This window comes from Macaca fascicularis, chromosome 14 (assembly GCF_037993035.2).
Source record: "Macaca fascicularis isolate 582-1 chromosome 14, T2T-MFA8v1.1".
In the NCBI taxonomy this organism is placed as follows: domain Eukaryota; kingdom Metazoa; phylum Chordata; class Mammalia; order Primates; family Cercopithecidae; genus Macaca; species Macaca fascicularis.
In genome coordinates this window covers 77,074,278-77,092,791 of record NC_088388.1, presented here as the reverse complement: position 1 = coordinate 77,092,791, position 18,514 = coordinate 77,074,278, and the positions used below count along the sequence as shown (strand labels likewise).

The following is an 18,514-nucleotide window of genomic DNA, read 5'->3' as shown; positions in this document are numbered from 1 at the left end:
CGCAACGAGCTGCGAGGAGCCCAGAGAGAACTACCAGTCCCGGAAGGCGGCGCGCGGACCCCGGACCGCCACGCCCCTGGGCTGGGCTCCGACCCTCCGCCCTCCTCGCAAAGCTGCGCTGGCCGCTTGCGGAGGGGAGGCTGCAGAGCGAGGGCAGGAGGTGGGTGCGGCGCGGCCGGGGTCGCGGGGCTCGGGGACTACCGGCGAGGGTACATGGGCCCACTGGGCACCTGTCTTACCATGAGACTAATCTATCCCAGCCTCGCCATTCCCATCTGTGAAATGGGGATGGCAGTGCCTGTGGCTGCGGGGGAGGGGGCGCGTTTCGGCGCGAGGTGAGCCGAAGGGGGCAGAGCTCTTAGAGGGGTGGGGCTGGTGGGAGGAGCTAGGGCGGATGGTGATAGTCGGAAAAGCCCGGATAATGAGGGTCGGGACTGTGGGAGTAGTCCTTGGTGGGTGGGACAAGGAGGGGCGGGGTGTCTGGGTCGGGGTGGGGCACTTGTCAGGTTGGAGTCGGGGCTCTAGAACTGGGGAGTGGGTGCGGAAAAAGCCGACGAGGCCAGCCTGGGTGGGACTGGTGAAGGAAGGGCAGAGACACAGATGACAGGGAACTCGCCCCGGTCTGGAGAGCCCTGGGCCGGCAGCGCTGTGGCGGCGTGGGCAAAAGCCTGTGATGCATAGAACACCTCCCTTTACTGACTGGAAATAGAGTCCATCCCCGAGCTCAGTGCGGCACACCCGTGATCTCCTTGACCTCTTACGCCCTGGAAAGTAGAGGCGTCACCATAGCAGTTGACAGGTGAGGAATGTGAGACTCAGAAGGGACTTGCCTAAAACCACTCAGGACTCCTTACTTCAAATACCTTGCTTTTTTCCCTGCACTCGGGGAGGCAGGGGTTTAGCTTGGCATGGCAGGCAGGAAAGAAAGAAAAGTTTTGATGCCCTGACCTTCGCAAATTTTCTGGCAGGACCAGTCCCCCCAACCCTTCCGAATGGCAGCCTGTAAGGCAGCCCTCGTATGGTACTGTGAGGATGAAATGAGATGGATTTGAAAGCACAGTGTTTATAACTTACTGTTTGGAGGAGACGGTAGGAAGAGAGCAGTTTGAAATGGGGTGCTGGTGCCTGAGGAAAAGCACAAGTTGAAGCGTGAGAGTGAGCTGAGAAGGTGAAGGAAAGTTCTGGAAGGGGTTAGGGGATGGTAGTGGTGGTTGGAGGTCTACGCCAGGTGAAAGAATACCTCGCCGTGCCAGATTCTGTGGTGTCCTTCTTCCAGCCCACCTCTCTCTCCTCCTGCCTTTTGCGCAACTCATTCTGGGGTCCCTGTGTCTAAAGCACCTTTTCTCTCCCTACCTATGGGTTGTGATGGTAATAGAGCAGCCTATGGGCTTCTTAGAGATGTGGACTGGGCAAGACAATTATAGATGCAGCTGTCTGATGTGGGGTGATCAGGAAGGGGAGGTGAAGAAAGGGTAGTCGTCCTGAGGGCTTCAAGGCAGAGTCCTTTCCCCGGTGGGGTAAGGTGGGGAAGTCTCCGACTTACTGGAAGACACAGTAGTCACTCTGAGCATTGTCTTTCTTGAAATTTACCCAGCCACTTGCTATCCATTCCCTTACGTAGTGGAAACTCTTGCATTTACTCCCAAGTAATCACCTCGGCCTTGTCACATGCCTTTAGATTTCAGATTGAAAATTCAAGAGAGCATTTCAAAATTAGAAAGTTTTAAAAATCCAGGTGGGGAAAATGGATCTGACTAAACAGGAGAGAAATTTCTTCGTCTTTCCCTATTCTGCATGCTTCTGTGGATATAGAAAGGGGCACCCCCAGCCCCAGCAGGGGAGCCAGGCATCCATTTACTTAAGTAAAGTTGGCGGTGGTAAGGGGTTAGAATAAAATTCTCCGGAGATGCAGAGAAGGAATGAATTCCAGCTGAGAGACCTGGCCGACGCATGGGATTTGTCTTCAAGGTCCAGGCAGAGGGGATGGCAGATGCCAAATTGCAGAAGTTGAAGAGGGCCTGGTATGGTTGGTCTGTAAAGTAGGTATGTAATAGTATCTACTTCATCTGTGAGACTGAAAGAGATTAACATGTATAAAGTACCTAGCACGGTAATAACTGCTCAATAAATGTTAGCCATTATTATTACTGTTGTAGTGTTTGTTATTGTTACAATCATCATCTGCCCAGGAACGTGCCTAGGGCTGCACAGCTAGTAAGGGGCAGGGGATGATTCAAATACAAACCCAAGTAATGCCGAATACCTTGCATGGTCTGCGCCTACCCCACACAGCCTCTCCAGTTCTTTTTTTTCTTTTCTTTTTTTTTTTTTTTCTTTTGAGACAGGGTCTTGCTCTATTGCCCAAGCTGGAGTGCACTGGCGTGATCTCGGCTCACTGCAGCCTGACCTCCCAGGCTCAAGCAATCTAACTTTTTTTTTCTCTGTAGAAACGAGGTCTCATTATGGTGTCCAGGGTGGTCTCTCAAACTCCCGAACTCAAACGATCCTCCCACCTGGGCCTTCCAAGTGCTGGGATTACAAGCATGAGCCACTGCGCCTGGCCTCTCTCCAGTTCTTTCTGCCCATCCTTGACATTTCTGAGGCCCGGAGTGGCCTTTGTCAACATTCACAGTGAGTCATGACAGGAGTTTCTTTCCTGCTGGGGTACAGAGATTCTGGGTTCATGACGAGGCAGGAAAAACAAGGCCTGAACAGCCATCTTCTCCCAGGCAGAATCACAGCACAGAAGATAGGCAGGCTTGGCCGGGCACAGTGGCTCACGCCTGTAATCCCAGCACTTTGGGAGGCCGAGGTAGGTGGATCACTTGAGGTCAGGAGCTTGAGATCAGCCTGGACAACAGGGTGAAACCCTGTCTCCACTAAAAATACAAGAATTAGACAGGCGTGTGGCACGCTTCTGTAATCCCAGCTATTCAGGAGGCTGAGGCAGAAGAATCGCTTGAACCTGGGAGGTGGAGGTCACAGTGAGCCGAGATCATGCCACTGAACTCCAGCCTGGGTGACAGAGTGAAACTCCGTCTCAAAAAAAAAAAAAAAAAAAAAAAAAAAAAAAAAAAATGGCCTAGTGGTGTGGTTTCTGTGGGTAGTGGGTCTATCCAGACTGCCCACCCGGACTTAGATTCTAACTCCTCCACCACTTAGCCCTGGTTGGCATCCTCACCCTTCAAAATTCAGCAACACTCGGGAAGGAAAATTATGAACTTTTCACACTTCTAAGTAGTAGTAGTAAATCTGTAACTTATTAAGTCTGGCTATTTATTGGGGTCTGGCACTGTGACTGTAACTTTACATCTATTGGCCCTATGAAGGATGTATTCTTCTCCCTTCTTTTAAAATACAAATATTTTTAAAATTTTCAAGCTTACATTAAAGCTTAAAGTACAACCCTTAACCTAGATACGCCAGTTCACAATTTGCCAATTGTGCTTTTACACAAACACACACTTTTTGGGCCAAATTGTTTAAAAGTAAGTTACAGACATGTTTATTGACGTTTGACCCCTAAATTCTTCAACATGTATCCCTGATAAGGACATTCTACTACATAACCATAATACATTATGCATTATAAGCAAGAAGTCAGTATTACCCAATGTAATAGTTATTAAAAATTTTCTGCCAGGTGCAATGGGTCATGCCTGTAACCCCAGCACTTTGGGAGGCCAAGGCGGACAGATTGCTTGAGCCCAGGAGTTCAAGACCAGCCTGGGCAACATAGTGAAACCCCATCTCTACAAAAACTACAAAATTTAGCAGGATGTGGTAGCATGCACCTGTAGTCCCAGCTACTTGGGAAGATCACCTGAGCCTGGGGATGTCAAGGCTGCAATGAACCATGATTGCACCACTGCACTTCAGCCTGGGCGACGGAGTAAGACCCTGTCTCAAAAAAGAAAAAAAATTATAATTGCCCAAAAATACCATATATAGTTTCTGGTTTTTAAAATCAGATCCAGTCAAGATGTACATATTGCATTTTATTATATCTCTTTTATCAACTCATTTAATCTAAATAGAGCCCCTTGGCACGGTGGCTTATGTCTGTAATCCCAACATTTTGGGAGGCCAAGATGGGCGGATCACTTGAGGTCAGGAGTTTGAGACCAGCCTGGCCAACATGGTGAAACCCCATCTCAACTAAAAATACAAAAATTAGCCGGACATGGTGGTGCGTGCCTATACTCCCAGCTACTCAGGAGGCTGAGGCAGGAGATGCTTGTACCCGGGAGATGGAGGTTGCAGTGAGCCGAGATTGTGCCACTGCACTCCAGCCTGGGCAACAGAGTGTGACTGTATCTCAAATAAGTAAATAAATAAATAGAGCTTCTCCACCTATTTAAATATGTTTGATTGGTTTATCAATGATTAGATTTGGGTTAGATTTGAGTTTTTGGCAATATGTGTACTTACTGCATGTCAGGAGAATATGATGTCAGGGTCTTAGTATCCATGAATGCTACATTTGATTATTAGGTAAGATCATGGCAACCTGATCTCTCTATCGTAAGGGTACATTTTTCTCTCTTACGATTAATAAGTAATCTGTGAAGTGATTCTCTGAGTCTGTTACAATTATGTGTTCCTGATAACCTTTCACACCACATCCCTGGATCATCCTTGCTTGAATAGCAACACTGAGGGTTGCAAATTGGTAATTTTCTAATTCTACCATTCCTTCTGTGTTTATTAGCTAGTATTCTTTTTTATAGAATAAATTTTCCCTGTCTCTATCTTTCTCACTCCCTTCTTCTCACCCTCTCTTTGGGGAATAACATTATGGACTTCTGTTTTTTGTTTGTTTGTTTGTTTTTGAGACAGGGTCTCACTCTGTTGCCCAGGCTGGAGTGCAGTGGTGCGATCTTGGCTCACTGCAACCTCCACTTCCCAGGTTCAAGCGATTCTCCTGCCTCAGTCTCCCAAGTAGCTGGCATAACAGGCACGCGTCACCCCGCCCAGCTATTTTTTTGTGTTTTTAGTAGAGATGAGGTTTTGCCATGTTAGCCAGGCTGGTCTTCCAACTCCTGACATCAGGTGATCCGCCTGCCTCGGCCTCCCAAAGTGCTGAGATTACAGGCATAAGCTACCGCACCCATCCTGGACTCTTTGTTTTGTTTGTTTGTTTGTTTGTTTGTTTGTTTGTTTTTAAATCATTGGTTTATATGAACTCACCTTGAACTTTTCCTGTAAAAGTTCAGGAATCATCAGTTTCTCCAGGAAGCCCTGGTTTCTTTTAGAAGAGATGATGACATTCAGAAACAAAGATCCAGGGCTAGGTGTGTTTATTGCTACTGGGTGTCATTTCTAGGCTCTCTGAGTGAGCACAGCTAGGAAATGATGGATAGGTGATTGACTGATAGATGATAGATGGACAATTTTCATTACTCAGTACGTTTATTGTTACAACAGCTAGTCCCCACCGACAGGATTGCATGGTAAGTCATTTCACTATGGAAGTAATGCTGATTCTGGAAGTAATGCTGATTATGGAAGTGGACAGTAATGTAGGAAAAAAGGAAACTGCACAGAAATGAGCCTTTGCCTACTCCAGGTCGCCATGAGTATACAGGCTGTTGGCTAGGCCCTCTGTGGCTGGGTTCAGCTTCCTGCCGAAGACCTCTAAAGGACTGGTTCTCTGAAGGGTGTCCAAACCAGAACTTCCCAGACACCATGACTCTGAGATCAAGAATGCACATGAAGCCCTGGGCAAGGGATTCACACTCTTTGGGTCTGCTTTAGGTTGTCTTTGAAATAAAGACAATGTGATCAGTCCTGCCTGGGTCCCAGAGTTGTAAGGATCAATATATTTATCAATAGGTTTATTTTTAAACATTGCTAGTTGTGTCTCTTCACATTTGTTACCAAATTCCTTCTCTTCTCATTGTTTTAAAACCACGGAGTGAAATGTCATTGCTTTATAATCTGGTTTTAATACATTGTGCTAAGATGTCTTATTCAAATATTCTTTCAGGTTATCAGTCATCAGTGCTTCCAGATTAAAATTTTAATTATTTAAATCTTTTTTGAAAAATACTATTGAGATTTGGATTAGGACAACATAACAACTATAATTAATTGGGGGGTGGGCGGGCTTTGGAATAAGGCCTGGCTCTGTCACCCAAACCAGAGTGCAGTGGCACAATCTTGGCTCACTGCAACCTCCACCTACTGGGACAAAATCAATTATTAAAATAGAAGAAGTTCCTATAGCTATTATCACTAGGGAAATTACAGTGTTTTTAACCCTGGCCAACAGCTGGGGACAAATCTAAAATGTATATTGCTTATTATATCACAGTATCCCACAACCCCTCCCCCGAGTGCGAGGCGGTGACTATGCAGACGTGAGACATGCAGTTGCTCTCAGCCCACAAACTAGGCAGTGGTTCCCAAAAAAAATAGTTTTGTCACCCACAGGATGAAGATACCATGATCCAGTTCATGGACACCCAACTGAAACAAAAGGTTCACAACAATATATAATTGGTCACAGCCCACTTAACTGTATTGATGTCGTGACTTGCCAGTAGGTCACAACCTTCATTTTTTTCCTGTTTATGGAGGTAAAACTTACGTATGGTAAAATTTACCCCCTTTTTTTTTTTTTTTTTTTTTTTTAATTGAGACACAGGTCTCACTATGTTTTCCAGGCTGGTCTTGAACTCCTGGGCTCAAGTGACCCTCCTGCCTTGGCCTCTCAAAGTACTGGGATTATAGGCATGAACGACCACAGCTGGCCAAAATTCACCCTTTTAGATGTGTACAGTTACATGAATTTTGACAGCCTTTATAAAGACATTTGACCACCACCACATCATATTACTTTGGTGCCAACCTAATAGAATATTCCCATCACTCCAAAATATGCCTTGTGTTTCTTTGTAGCCAGTCTTTTCTCTCCAACCCAGCCCCGGGAATTCGCTTAATCTGATTTCTGTCTTTATAGTTTTGCCTTTGCCAGAATGTTATACAAATAGAATCATGCACCATGTAACCTTCTGAGGCTGACTTCTTTCACTTGATGTAATGCTTTTGAAATTCAGGTATGTGGTAATGTCTTTTAGTAGTTCCTGTATATTGCTGAGTCATATTCTATTGTATGGATGTACTACAATTTGTTTATCTGTTTACATTTTAGTTGTTTCTGAGTTTGGGCAGTTATGAATAAGCTGCCATAAACATTCACATATGAGTCTTTGCATGGACATATGTCTCCATTTCTATGGCTGAAATATCTAGGAGCAGAGTCATTGCGTCATGGGATAATCGTATGCTGTATTAGTCCATTCTCAGACTGCTAATAATGACATACCCGAGACTGGGTAATTTATAAAGGAAAGAGGTTTAATTGATTCACAGTTCCACAGGACTAGGAAGGCCTCAGGAAACTTAAAATAATGGCAGAAGGGGAAGCAAACATGTCCTTCTTCACATGGCAGCAGCAAGGAGAAGTGCCAAGCAAAGGGGAAACCCCTTATAAAACCATCAGATCTCTTAAGAACTCACTTGCTATCACAAGAACAGCATGAGGAAAACCACCCCAATGATTCAATCATCTCCACCTAGTCCTGCCCTTGACACATGGGGATTATTACAATTCAAGGTGAGATTTGGGTGGGGACACAGCCAAACCATACCATGTGCCAAATTATTTTCAACAGTGGTTACCATTTGCCAGCAGTGTATGAGGTTTCCATTGTTCTGTGTACTCACCTTCATTTGGCATTGTCAGTTTTCATATGAGCCACTGTAATAGGTGTATAGTAGCATGTAATTGTGGTTTCAATTTTCATACTGTAATGACTAATGATATTGACCATCTTTTCATGTGATTGTCGTCATCTACATATCTTCTTTGCTGGAGTATTTGTTAGATCTTTTGTCTGGTTGTTTTTTTTTTTTTAAGTAGAGATAGGGTTTCGCCATGTTGGCCAGGCTGTTCTTGAACTCCTGGCCACAAGTGATCTGCCCGCCTCAGCCTCCCAAAGTGCTGGGATTACAGGCATGAGCCACTGCACCCAGCTTTGTCAGTTTTTTAATTGGGTTATTTTCTTACTGAGTTACTGAGTTTTGAGAGTTCTTTATATATTCTGGTTGACAATCCTTTATCAGATAGGTGTTTTGCAAATATTTTCTCCGTCTTATTCTTTCATTTCCTTAACAGTGTCTTTTGAAGAGCAGACGTTTTTTATTTGGATGAAGTCTAGTTTATTGATGTTTTTAATGGTTTGTCCCTTTTAGGTCCTATCCAAGAAATCTTCACCTAATCCACAGTTGCAAAGATTTTCTCCTAGAAGTTGTGTAGTTTTAAATTTTATATTTAGGTCTATGATCTGTTTTGAGTTTATTTTTCATATATGGCATAAGAGATGGACCAAGGTTCTTTTTTCCCCATGTGGATGTCCACTGATCTGCATTTTGATAGAGCCAGGGAAGAGGGCTATGTGCAAAGCAGATCACTGCAGATGGAACGGTGAGTGCTGCCAGAGGGGGTTGTGCAGGGCACCAGGAAGCCCTGAGAGGAGAGCTGTTAACCTGCTGGAGATTGGGGACAGCCATACAGAGGTGATGACTCATAGGCTGGGCCTGAAAGGTAGACAGCAGAGAGAAGGTAGACAAGGGTGGTCTAGGGACAGCAAAGGCAGAGCAGGTGACAGCATGAAGGAGACTGACTCAGTGGTGTCCGGAGTGTGTAGAGGAGGTCAGGGTTAGACATGAGAGGGGAAGAGGAAGGTGGTTTGGGCAGGGCCGGTGCTTCAGGGAGGTCTGCAGACCAGAAAGGAAGGTAGACAGAAGGCAGGGAGCCGAGTGAGGATGTAGGGGTGAAGGGGGCAGGGATGAGGCCTGAGCTCTGGGAGTAGCTATAGGGATGGGTTCAAGGAGACAGTCAAGACAACCTGTAGGGCTGGAGTTGGGGCTGCCTCCCTCAGGCAGTTGGGTGGCTGAGAAGAGTTCACAGCAGAGTTAGGGGCAGAGGAATGCACAGGTGAGGCTTCTGGTACCTGTGTTACTGGTGGAGGGTCTTGACTATGAGTTGTCCAGGTCCTTGGCATTTTGAACAAAGTAGCAGAGGGGCTGGACGTGGTAACCCCCACACTTTGGGAGGCCTAGATCGGCGGATCAGTTGAGGTCAGTCCAAGACCACCCTGGCCAACATAGTGAAATCTGTCTCTACTAAAAAAAATAATAAAAAGAGTAGCAGGGGAATGAAATGCAGGAACGAAGCAGCGAAAGCAGGAATTAAAGTGAGAAAGCACTCCACAGGGTAGGAGTGCCGGAGCAAGGAACTCAAAGGCCCAGTTACAAAGTTCTCTGGGCTTTAAGTACCCCATTTGAGGTTCTTATCAGCTACCCCTTATCTGGACGAAGGATTTAGTCTGTGGCTAATTAAAGGCTGAAGTGAATGGGCACCCTATGCAGATAGAGGGATGGTCCCAATCTAAGGCCCCCTCCCTTTCCATCTGAGACATGGTGGAGTGGGAGGGTTGCTGGGAGAGAAGCGTTTTGATCGTTTGTCACCCAGCTGGGGAGATGGGGTTTTTCCTCTTGGTTCAGCTTTAGGAATTTGGTGTTAATTGGCCTTAGGGTCCCTGCCCCCAGACCCAGGGTTTTCCTTTTGATCCAGCTTTGGGAAGTCAGCAGAATTGGCCTCAGATTTTTTGCCCCCAGACCTTGGTGTTTTCTCTTTCATGAAGTTAGCACAAATTGGCCCGGTTCCGTGTCTCCAGACCCTGTTCTCGTGCCTCGCTTGCAGAATATCCAGGTGGAGGTGGCCAGGAGGCAGCTGGGAAGCTATGGGGGGCTGAGGCTCAGCGGTGTTAGTTCCCACTACCTGACTGCAAACCTCCGCCGACTCATGAAGCTCCCCTTGTGTCGTGTCATTGTGCCTTTTGTAGCAGGGCCGTAGATTTGTGATGATGGACACTGTGGCCTTGTGACTAGAAAATAGGGGCTTAGACCAGGCACGATGGCTCACGCCTATAATCCTAACACTTGGGGAGGCCAAGGCAGACAGATCACGAGGTCAAGAGATCGAAACCATCCTGGCCAACACGGTGAAATCCCATCTCTACTAAAAATACAAAAATAAATTAGCCAGGTGTGGTGGTATGTGCCTGTAATCGCAGCTACTTGGGAGGCTGAGGCAGGAGTATCGCTTGAATTCTGGGAGGCAGAGGTTGTAGTGAGCTGAGATCGCACCACTGCACTGTAGCCTGGTGCCAGCGAGACTCTGTCTAAAAAAAAAAAAAAAAAGAAGGGCTTGGAGGACTGAGCTCTGTGACTCAATAGGTAAGGGGAGATTACCACAGAGAGCTTACTATACTCGGAGCAGGAGACCTGCCTGCTAGCCAGCGTCTGCCCTGACTGCCTGTACAACTGTGCTGCTCTCCCCAGACAAATGACTGGGAGCCATGACATCATCGGGGGCACAGGAAAGCAGGTGCTCTGCTGCTTTTGCAAGCAGAGAAATAGGAGTTTGGGCACCTATCCAGGGGTCCCAGGGAATGCCCTGTTGCTCCTGACCTCCCCTGCCTGTAATGCTCTGAGCACTTCAGCACTAACGCATGGAAGAGATAAGGGTCTGTGGACCATGGAACTGTCCATGTCCTCTCTGACACCTGCTCCTTTTCCTGCCATGGAGTTGAACCACTTCACAGAGCCTGGGCCTGAAACCCAGTGTTGGGAGGGGGGTGTTTGTTTTCGAGGAGAAAGAGAGACTGAAACTAGAACATGCACATTTCTATCCAGAAAGAATAAAAAGAGGGCAACAGGGAAGAAGATTCTGGACTAAGTAAAGGGGACCCACTCCTGGGTCCAGCTCCTGCCTGGGCCCTCTGGAGACAGAATTGGCCAGATTCAGCCCTGAGTCACAGCACCCTCCCCAGTTGCTGCCTGGCAGTCAGTCTCCACAGCAGCAGCCACGCCCCCAGTGGCGGCTCGCCCACACCTCTGTGGGACCTCCCCACCGTCTCACAGCCCATCTGCTCCAGGCTTCTACTGACAATTTTGTATTTCACATGGGCTCATTTCTCCTCAAACACTCCAGATGGGGAATGCCTTTCTACAATATCAAAGTGCCCTGTTAGACTGGGGAGGACTCATGAGGAGACATACCCCTGCCCCCGCCAGAGAGTCGAGCATGGCAGCCGAATATCTCACACTGGCATGGCCCCCATCCTCTGGAGAAAGGAGGCCTCAGTGCAGTCGGCCTCTTCAGGAGGCAGAAATGTTGAGAAGTTCTTGCCACCCCTGCTGGGTAACTTTGGGGAGGTGCCTCCTCAAACCTCTGTTTCTCCATCTAGACAGTAAGCATGCTTGGCAGGATGGGTTTTTGTTTATTTGTTTTTTGAGACCAGGTCTCACTCTGTCTCCCAGGCTGGAGTACTGTGGCGTAATCACGGCTCACTGCAGCCTCGACCTCCCAGACTCAAGCGATCCTCCCACCTTAGCCTCCCAAGTAGCTAGGACTACAGGTACTCGCCACCACACCCTGCTTTGTTGTTGTTGTTGTTGTTGTTGTTGTTGTTGTAGAGACAGGGTTTCGCCATGTTGGCCAGACTGGTCTCAAACTCCTGAGCTCGCCTCGGCCTCCCAAAGTGCTGGGATTACAGGTGTGAGCCACTGTGTCTGCCAGCCAGATAGTTTTTGATGGACCAAGGTTCATTCCCAATGGTCTCCCACATCTACCTGTCTTGTCACTGTGCCTTCATTCTCTCTTGTCTCCTCTACCAGCACAGGCTCTTCTGGGGGTAATCCTGGGGCCAGTTCCTGTTGGCATCCCTACCTGCCATGTAGGGGAAGGATGACCGAGTCTGTCCACAGGCTGGCTCTGGGGATGGTATAGTGTTGGAAGCTGCAACTGAGATCTCCTGTTTTCTAGAACATGTGGTGAAGGAGATGCGCCAGCCATAGATGCTGACAGCTGGGAGATCGGGGGGCTTTGTTAAGGAGTGGCTAGGTTACCTTCAGGAGGGTGCTCTGACAGAGTCCTGCATTTGCACTGACCTTGCAGCCAGTTTCAGAGAAGCTTGGGGTGTTATGACAGCAAAGGACAGGCCACCAGGAGCCAAGAGCATTTTCATGGCAAGGCAAGTCAGCATGGGAGCAGTGAAAGTCTAGAAAGGATTGTCATTTGCAGTCCGGACAGCTGAATGACCTACTGTGGGCCTTGAAGATAGATGGAAATGACACTAATCATGGCCATTCGTTGTCAAATCTTTGAGAGAAAAATAATTAAATTCAGCAGTGTCATTGGTACAGAAGGAGGAGCACTGAGCCTGGATGCATAAATCTCAGACCATTTGTTGAGTACTTAGAACATACCGATCTTTGGCTAGTAAGCATTTACACATTTTTCTTTCATATAAAGGAAACTGAGTTTGAATCCTGGCGAGGCACTTCGCCTTTCTGAGCTTGAGGAATGAATCCTGGCACAGTTTTCCTCATCTGCACGACAGGGATGGATGATTATATTGTCTATGTCAAAAGATAATACAACTTTTATTTTTTTGAGACAGAGTTTCACTCTTGTTGCCCAGCCTGGAGTGCAATGGCGCAGTCTCAGCTCACTGCAGCCTCCACCCCCTGAGTTCAAACGATTCTCCTGCCTCAGCCTCCTGAACAGCTGGGATTACAGGTGCCTGCCACCATGCCCAGCTAATTTTTGTATTTTTAGTAGAGATGGGGTTTCACCATATTGGTCAGTCTGATCTTGAACTCCTTACCTCAGGTGATCCACCCACCTCAGCCTCCCTAAGTGCTGGGATTACAGGCGTGAGCCACCGTGCCCAGCTGATAGAACTATTATGCAAGCAAATATATGTATAAACACGTAGCATAGCTTTCAGTCCAGGCACGTTTTCCTTTCTTTCTTTAGACCAGTGGTTCTCTATTCTAACTGAACATTTAGAATCACTAAGGGAACTCTTTCAAAAAACCAGTGCTGGGGCAGTATTCCAGACCAATTAGAACAGAACATCGGCAGGGGGACCCAGGCTTTAGGGGTCCTTTCCTTTCTTTTCCTGTTTCCTTTTCCCTTTCTCCTTTCTCCCTAGTGAAGCTAATGTACTTTGCACAGTGTTAACAATTATCACCCATTCATCAGGTATTAATTCATTTCAATCCCAAGGGCATAGGCTTGATGTACAATAAGGAGTTAAGGACTGTGAGTTCTCAGATGAGGTTTGGTTATAGTCATTTCTCACTTGTCACCCTCTCCAGGGCCACTTCCAGCAACCCAGTCTCCTGCCATGTCCGACCCCATCACGCTGAACGTCGGGGGGAAGCTCTATACAACCTCATTGGCAACCCTGACCAGCTTCCCTGACTCCATGCTAGGTGCCATGTTCAGCGGGAAGATGCCCACCAAGAGGGACAGCCAGGGCAACTGCTTCATTGACCGTGACGGCAAAGTGTTCCGCTATATCCTCAACTTCCTGCGGACCTCCCACCTTGACCTGCCCGAGGACTTCCAGGAGATGGGCCTGCTCCGCAGGGAGGCCGACTTCTACCAGGTGCAGCCCCTGATTGAGGCCCTGCAGGAGAAGGAAGTGGAGCTCTCCAAGGCCGAGAAGAATGCTATGCTCAACATCACACTGAACCAGCACGTGCAGACGGTCCACTTCACTGTGCGCGAGGCGCCCCAGATCTACAGCCTCTCCTCCTCCAGCATGGAGGTCTTCAACGCCAACATCTTCAGCACCTCCTGCCTCTTCCTCAAACTCCTTGGCTCTAAGCTCTACTACTGCTCCAATGGCAATCTCTCGTCCATCACCAGCCACTTGCAGGACCCCAACCACCTGACTCTGGACTGGGTGGCCAATGTGGAGGGCCTGCCAGAGGAGGAGTACACCAAGCAGAACCTCAAGAGGCTCTGGGTGGTGCCTGCCAACAAGCAGATCAACAGCTTCCAGGTCTTCGTGGAGGAGGTACTGAAAATCGCTCTGAGCGATGGCTTCTGCATCGATTCTTCTCACCCACACACTCTGGATTTTATGAACAATAAGATTATTCGATTAATACGGTACAGGTAAAAGGACCCCAACAGCATTGGAGACGGGGAGTCCCAAGAAGCTCATGTCAGCCAGGTCTTGGAGGGCATCTCGCCAGTGATGCGAGGCAGGGGACTGTACTAATCTGTATTAATTGTGTAGCAGGACTTGATTCCCCCCATGATGAAGTCCACCTTTTGGAATCCATTGTCCTCTGAACAGAACCACCTTTTTTCTTGCCATTTTGAGCTGCAGATGGGCTATTGTGACAAGTGAAGAGTCAGCTGATGTGTACTAAAGGAGGCCACAGGAGGATTTTCCAGCCGGGACAAAGGAGTGGCGGCTTTCTCCTGGGCTCCACCCATCTGTACCACTAGCCAGTGCCGCGTTTATCCATCTGTAAGAAGGCCCTGCTGGAGAGGATGGGATGAGAACAAGAGGCTACCTCTAGTTAACCACGACATAAAGTCCCCAGCAGTTCCTGTCACACCTGCTCCTCCCTCCCTAGGGTGCATCGATAATTGTGAATGTTTGCCCAGGGGTGACCGTGTTTGGCTGGCTTGGAATGCCATGCATTCTCAGAGCCCTGTTAGTGTCCCCTCCTGGGGGACAGAGATGAGGTGTGGCAGGGTCTAGAGGAATGAGTGTCCAGGCAGAGTTCAGAAGGTAGGAATGTGCCTCTTGATGGGGCTGAATCAAGGGATTCCTGGCTTCAGAAAGGGTCTGCTATCTCTGCAAAGATGTGCAAGAGTCTGGAGCCAGTGTAATGAAAGGCGCTTCCAAATCCAGTCTGTCGCCTGACTTTTGTCATTGTTTTCCCAAAAATTTGAGGTATCATTGAAACAGGTCATTTTAAACAAATATATTATGGATTCTCAGGGTTAGAAATAATTCGATGATTATTTCTCCCTCCCCCACCCCTAGAACACCCCAGCACATCTGAGGATGAGCGCCTCTCCCTGGGCACCAGCAAGTGATCACCTTGGCCTGCTTGCATACCTCAGCTCATAGGTAGTGCGCCATCCCCAAGGCAGCTCCTGCCATGGTTGGACGGTGCTGACTGTTAGAAAGTTCTTCCCTATATTGAGCCAAAATCTGTTCTGCCACTTGCTGGATCTTGGTGGCAGACCTTCACTTTCACCCAGTTACATATCTTTGCTTTCAAAATAGTCACCTTGAGAGGCCAGAAATTTTTCTGAAAACATTATTACTCAGAATTCCGATTCCCCTCTGGGATCTGTCTTCAGAATCAAAGTTAGCTCTTTTCTATCCCCTGTAAGTCGTCCCCTTTTGTTATAGCTTCATCTCGTTTGTGACCCCCATTTCACCCACCTTCCTCACAAGCTATGGCTCCATATGCCTTTTGACCATTTTCTGTTGGAAGAGGAAGATTCGCGGCCCCTGAGGAGATCCGGAAGAAAGAGACAGGGTCTCCGAGCGTGCTGTGCAGCAAGGAGCCCAGGAGTGGTGTGGACCATAATAGTGCCCTTAGGGTAAATGTGTGGCCCCTAAGACCCTGCCCTCAGGAAGGCGGCCTTCCCCTGCAGTCCTGTGTCCTACCCCTGGGTCTCCGTGGGGTGCCATCCAGGGCAAGCAACCCAAGCACTGCTTCCCACTGGGTGATGAGCTGTGCAGGCCTCCAAACTGCACGTCATGATTCATCCCTAAAGTGAGCTTGGCCTTGAGAGTCCCAGGGTCCTCCCCCTGGGCAGGGGTCCTCAGACAAAGCCAAGGAAGCCTGGTGACACAGGCACCCATGGGAGGTGGGCCCAGAAAGGGGCTTCCTGTAGATAAGCCCTGTGAGTAGGGAGCTTGTACACTGGGCCATGGGCAGAGCCAGCTCCCTTGAGCAGTAAAGGCCCTTTCCCCCCTAAATGGGACCCAGGAGTCTCTCTGACAGCTTTTCTGCCAGGTGCAGTGGCTCATGCCTGTAATCTCAACACTGGGAGGCTGAGGCGGGAAGATCACCTGAGGTCAGGAGTTCAAGACCAGCCTGGCCAACATGGTGAAACCCCACCTCTGCTAAAAATACAAAAATTAGCTGGGGATGGTGGCAGGCGCCTATAACCCCAGCTATTTGGGAGGCTGATGCAGGAGAATCTCTTGAACCCAGATAGCAGAGGTTGCAGTGAGCTGAGAGTGTGCCATTGCACTCCAGCCTGGACGGCAGAGTGAGACTCCATCCCAAAAACAAACAGCTGTCCCAGGCCAAGAGTACTTGGGAAAGCCCTTCATGGAGAACCCAGTTTAGACCAAGTAGCAAAAGCTGTGGTCACAACAAAACAATGTGAGGAAGAAATCTTACAAATCACCACTGCCCTTTTTCCTTTTCCATAAAACGGTCCATCTTTTCGGTGCTCCCTAATCCAAGCAGCTTGACTTTAGAGAAATTGCAGAAGCAGTGAAGCCTCTAACATGCTGTGTGACTTTATGTAAGTCACTCACCTCACTGAGCCACCTCCATTTCTTCATCTGTGAAATGGGCATAACAGTAATACATAACCCTACCTACCTCACAGGGCTGTTGTGAGGATCAAATGAAATAATGTACGTGAGAATACAGTATAAATGATAAAGGACTGTTATTCTTTTGTGTCTGCTTACAACGGGGAAAAACACTGGTCTTGAGTCACAGTGACGTGGGTTTGAATCCAGAGCTCCAAGGCTCTGTAACCTTGGACAAGTCACTGAACGTCTCTGATTTGTTTCCTCATCAGGCAACAACCCCTTCCAGGGTTATGCAACTTAAACGAGCTGGTGTCTATGAAAATTCCGAGCTAGGCCTGGCACCCAGGAGCTCAGTGCTCTTGCAGGAGGTAGTCAGGGTGGACTCTTGGCGGGGGCTAGGAGTTCCAGGAGAGTAGTTTAACAAGCCCTTACGGAGCACTTGCTGTGTCGGTCCTGAGGACGGGAACAGCCACGAATAAGCTCAGCTAAGTTCAGCCTGGAGAAAGTTTAGAGCTTCACACAGCGTGCTGTGGGAACTCAGGGAAAGGGCTCAGTTCTCAGAAGGAGGCTTGTGGATGGCCAAGGTGGGCCTCTGAGGGTAGGTCAGCCTTAACAGAATAAGCAAGAGAGCGCCATGGGCACAGGGAACAGCAGGAGCAGAGCTGGCAGCCAGGCAGGGAGGGCAAGCAAGGGCGGGTGTGCATTCACACCGCCGCTGCACTAGGGGCGGGAGGGGGTACGCAGTGCAATCTCATTGACCGCATCCAGGTTAGGTGAGCTCGGCCTTCTGCTTGGCAAAAATGTGAGAAAGATGGAGAACAAATGTGCAGCAGTGATGGCAGCACCATCGGTGGACGGGTGAGTCTGAGTGCGAATTGTGAGCAGGGATGTGCTTCTTGTGAGCCCCTCACTGTCCTGGGTGAGACCCTGTGGCGATCTCACCTGGACTCAGTTTACCCTTTTATGCTGCCAAGGGCTCCATCCCAGCTGAAGGAGCAACGCCGGGAACACAACACTTGTCAGCTCTCAGTTCCTGCCCTAGGTGTGGTCCCATGCATGCCGAGGGACAATTAGAATGGGTGCCTGAGGGAACCCTAAGCACCCACTGGTGTGACTACTTCATGAGGACCACCACCAAACGGGCCCTGCGTGCTTGAAGGCCAGCAGCAGGCACCACTCCGTGACCTCATGCCCTTAGCACCTCCAAAAGCCCTCCACCCTCTTAAGAAGGGCCTAGCCTCATGACCCTGGTCTGCCTTTGGGCCAGAGCTCCCAGTGCAGGGGTGGCCAAGGTCCCCACTTGCCCACACCTCAGAATGTGCAGCCTGAGACGCAGCCACTCTGTTTTGTAAACTGCAGCCTAAATCACACAGCATTTGTCTAACCACCCGTTTATTCACTCCAAATTTCCAGCTTCCTTTTACAAATTACTCTTAAAACAGTCTGACTGGGAGGCCGAGGCAGGCAGATCACGAGGTCAAGAGATCAAGACCATCCTAGCCAACATGGTGAAACCCCATCTCTACCAAAAATACAAAAATTAGCCAGGCGTGGTGGCAGGCGCCTGTAATCCCAGCTACTTGGGAGGCTGAGACGGGAGAATAGCTTGAACCCGGAAGGCGGAGGTTGCGGTCAGCCCAGATCGCACCACTGCCCTCTAGCCTAGCAACAGAGTGAGACTCCATCTCAAAAAAACAAACAACAACAAAATCATCAGGCTAGGTGTAATCACCTGTAATCCCAGTTGTTTACAGATCAGACCTGTAATCCCGGCACTTTGGGAGGCCAGGGTAGGCGGATCACTTGAGGTCAGGAGTTCGAGACCAGCCTAATGAACATAGTGAAACCCTGTCTCTACTAAAAATACAAAAATAGGCCAAGCATAGTGGTGCATGCCTGTAATCCCAGCTACTTGGGAGGCTGAGGCACAAGAATTGCTTTAACCCAGGAAGCGGAGATTGCAGTGAATCGAGATCACACCACTGCACTCCAGCCTGGGCCACAAAGCAAGAATGTCTAAAAATAAAAATAAAAAAACATCAGTCTGTCATTAGTAG

At 48.5% G+C, this 18,514-nt stretch overlaps 1 protein-coding gene across 6 annotated transcripts; it reads left to right on the top strand.

Moving 5' to 3' along the window:
• Positions 1 to 107: 107 nt before the first annotated feature.
• Positions 108 to 16,586, top strand: KCTD21 (potassium channel tetramerization domain containing 21). Of its 6 annotated transcripts, XM_074014893.1 has the most exons (4): positions 108 to 160; positions 1,969 to 2,043; positions 6,965 to 7,061; positions 13,240 to 16,586. In XM_074014893.1, the coding sequence occupies exon 4, from the start codon at positions 13,269 to 13,271 to the stop codon at positions 14,049 to 14,051; it is 783 nt and encodes a 260-aa protein (XP_073870994.1). In that variant the 5' UTR covers positions 108 to 160; positions 1,969 to 2,043; positions 6,965 to 7,061; positions 13,240 to 13,268; the 3' UTR covers positions 14,052 to 16,586. The 6 variants fall into 6 exon arrangements, with proteins under 6 accessions (XP_073870994.1, XP_065385688.1, XP_045226170.2 ...); XM_065529616.2 differs by lacking the exons at positions 1,969 to 2,043; positions 6,965 to 7,061 and adding an exon at positions 11,395 to 11,492; XM_045370235.3 differs by lacking the exon at positions 6,965 to 7,061.
• The last annotated feature ends 1,928 nt before the right edge of the window (positions 16,587 to 18,514 follow it).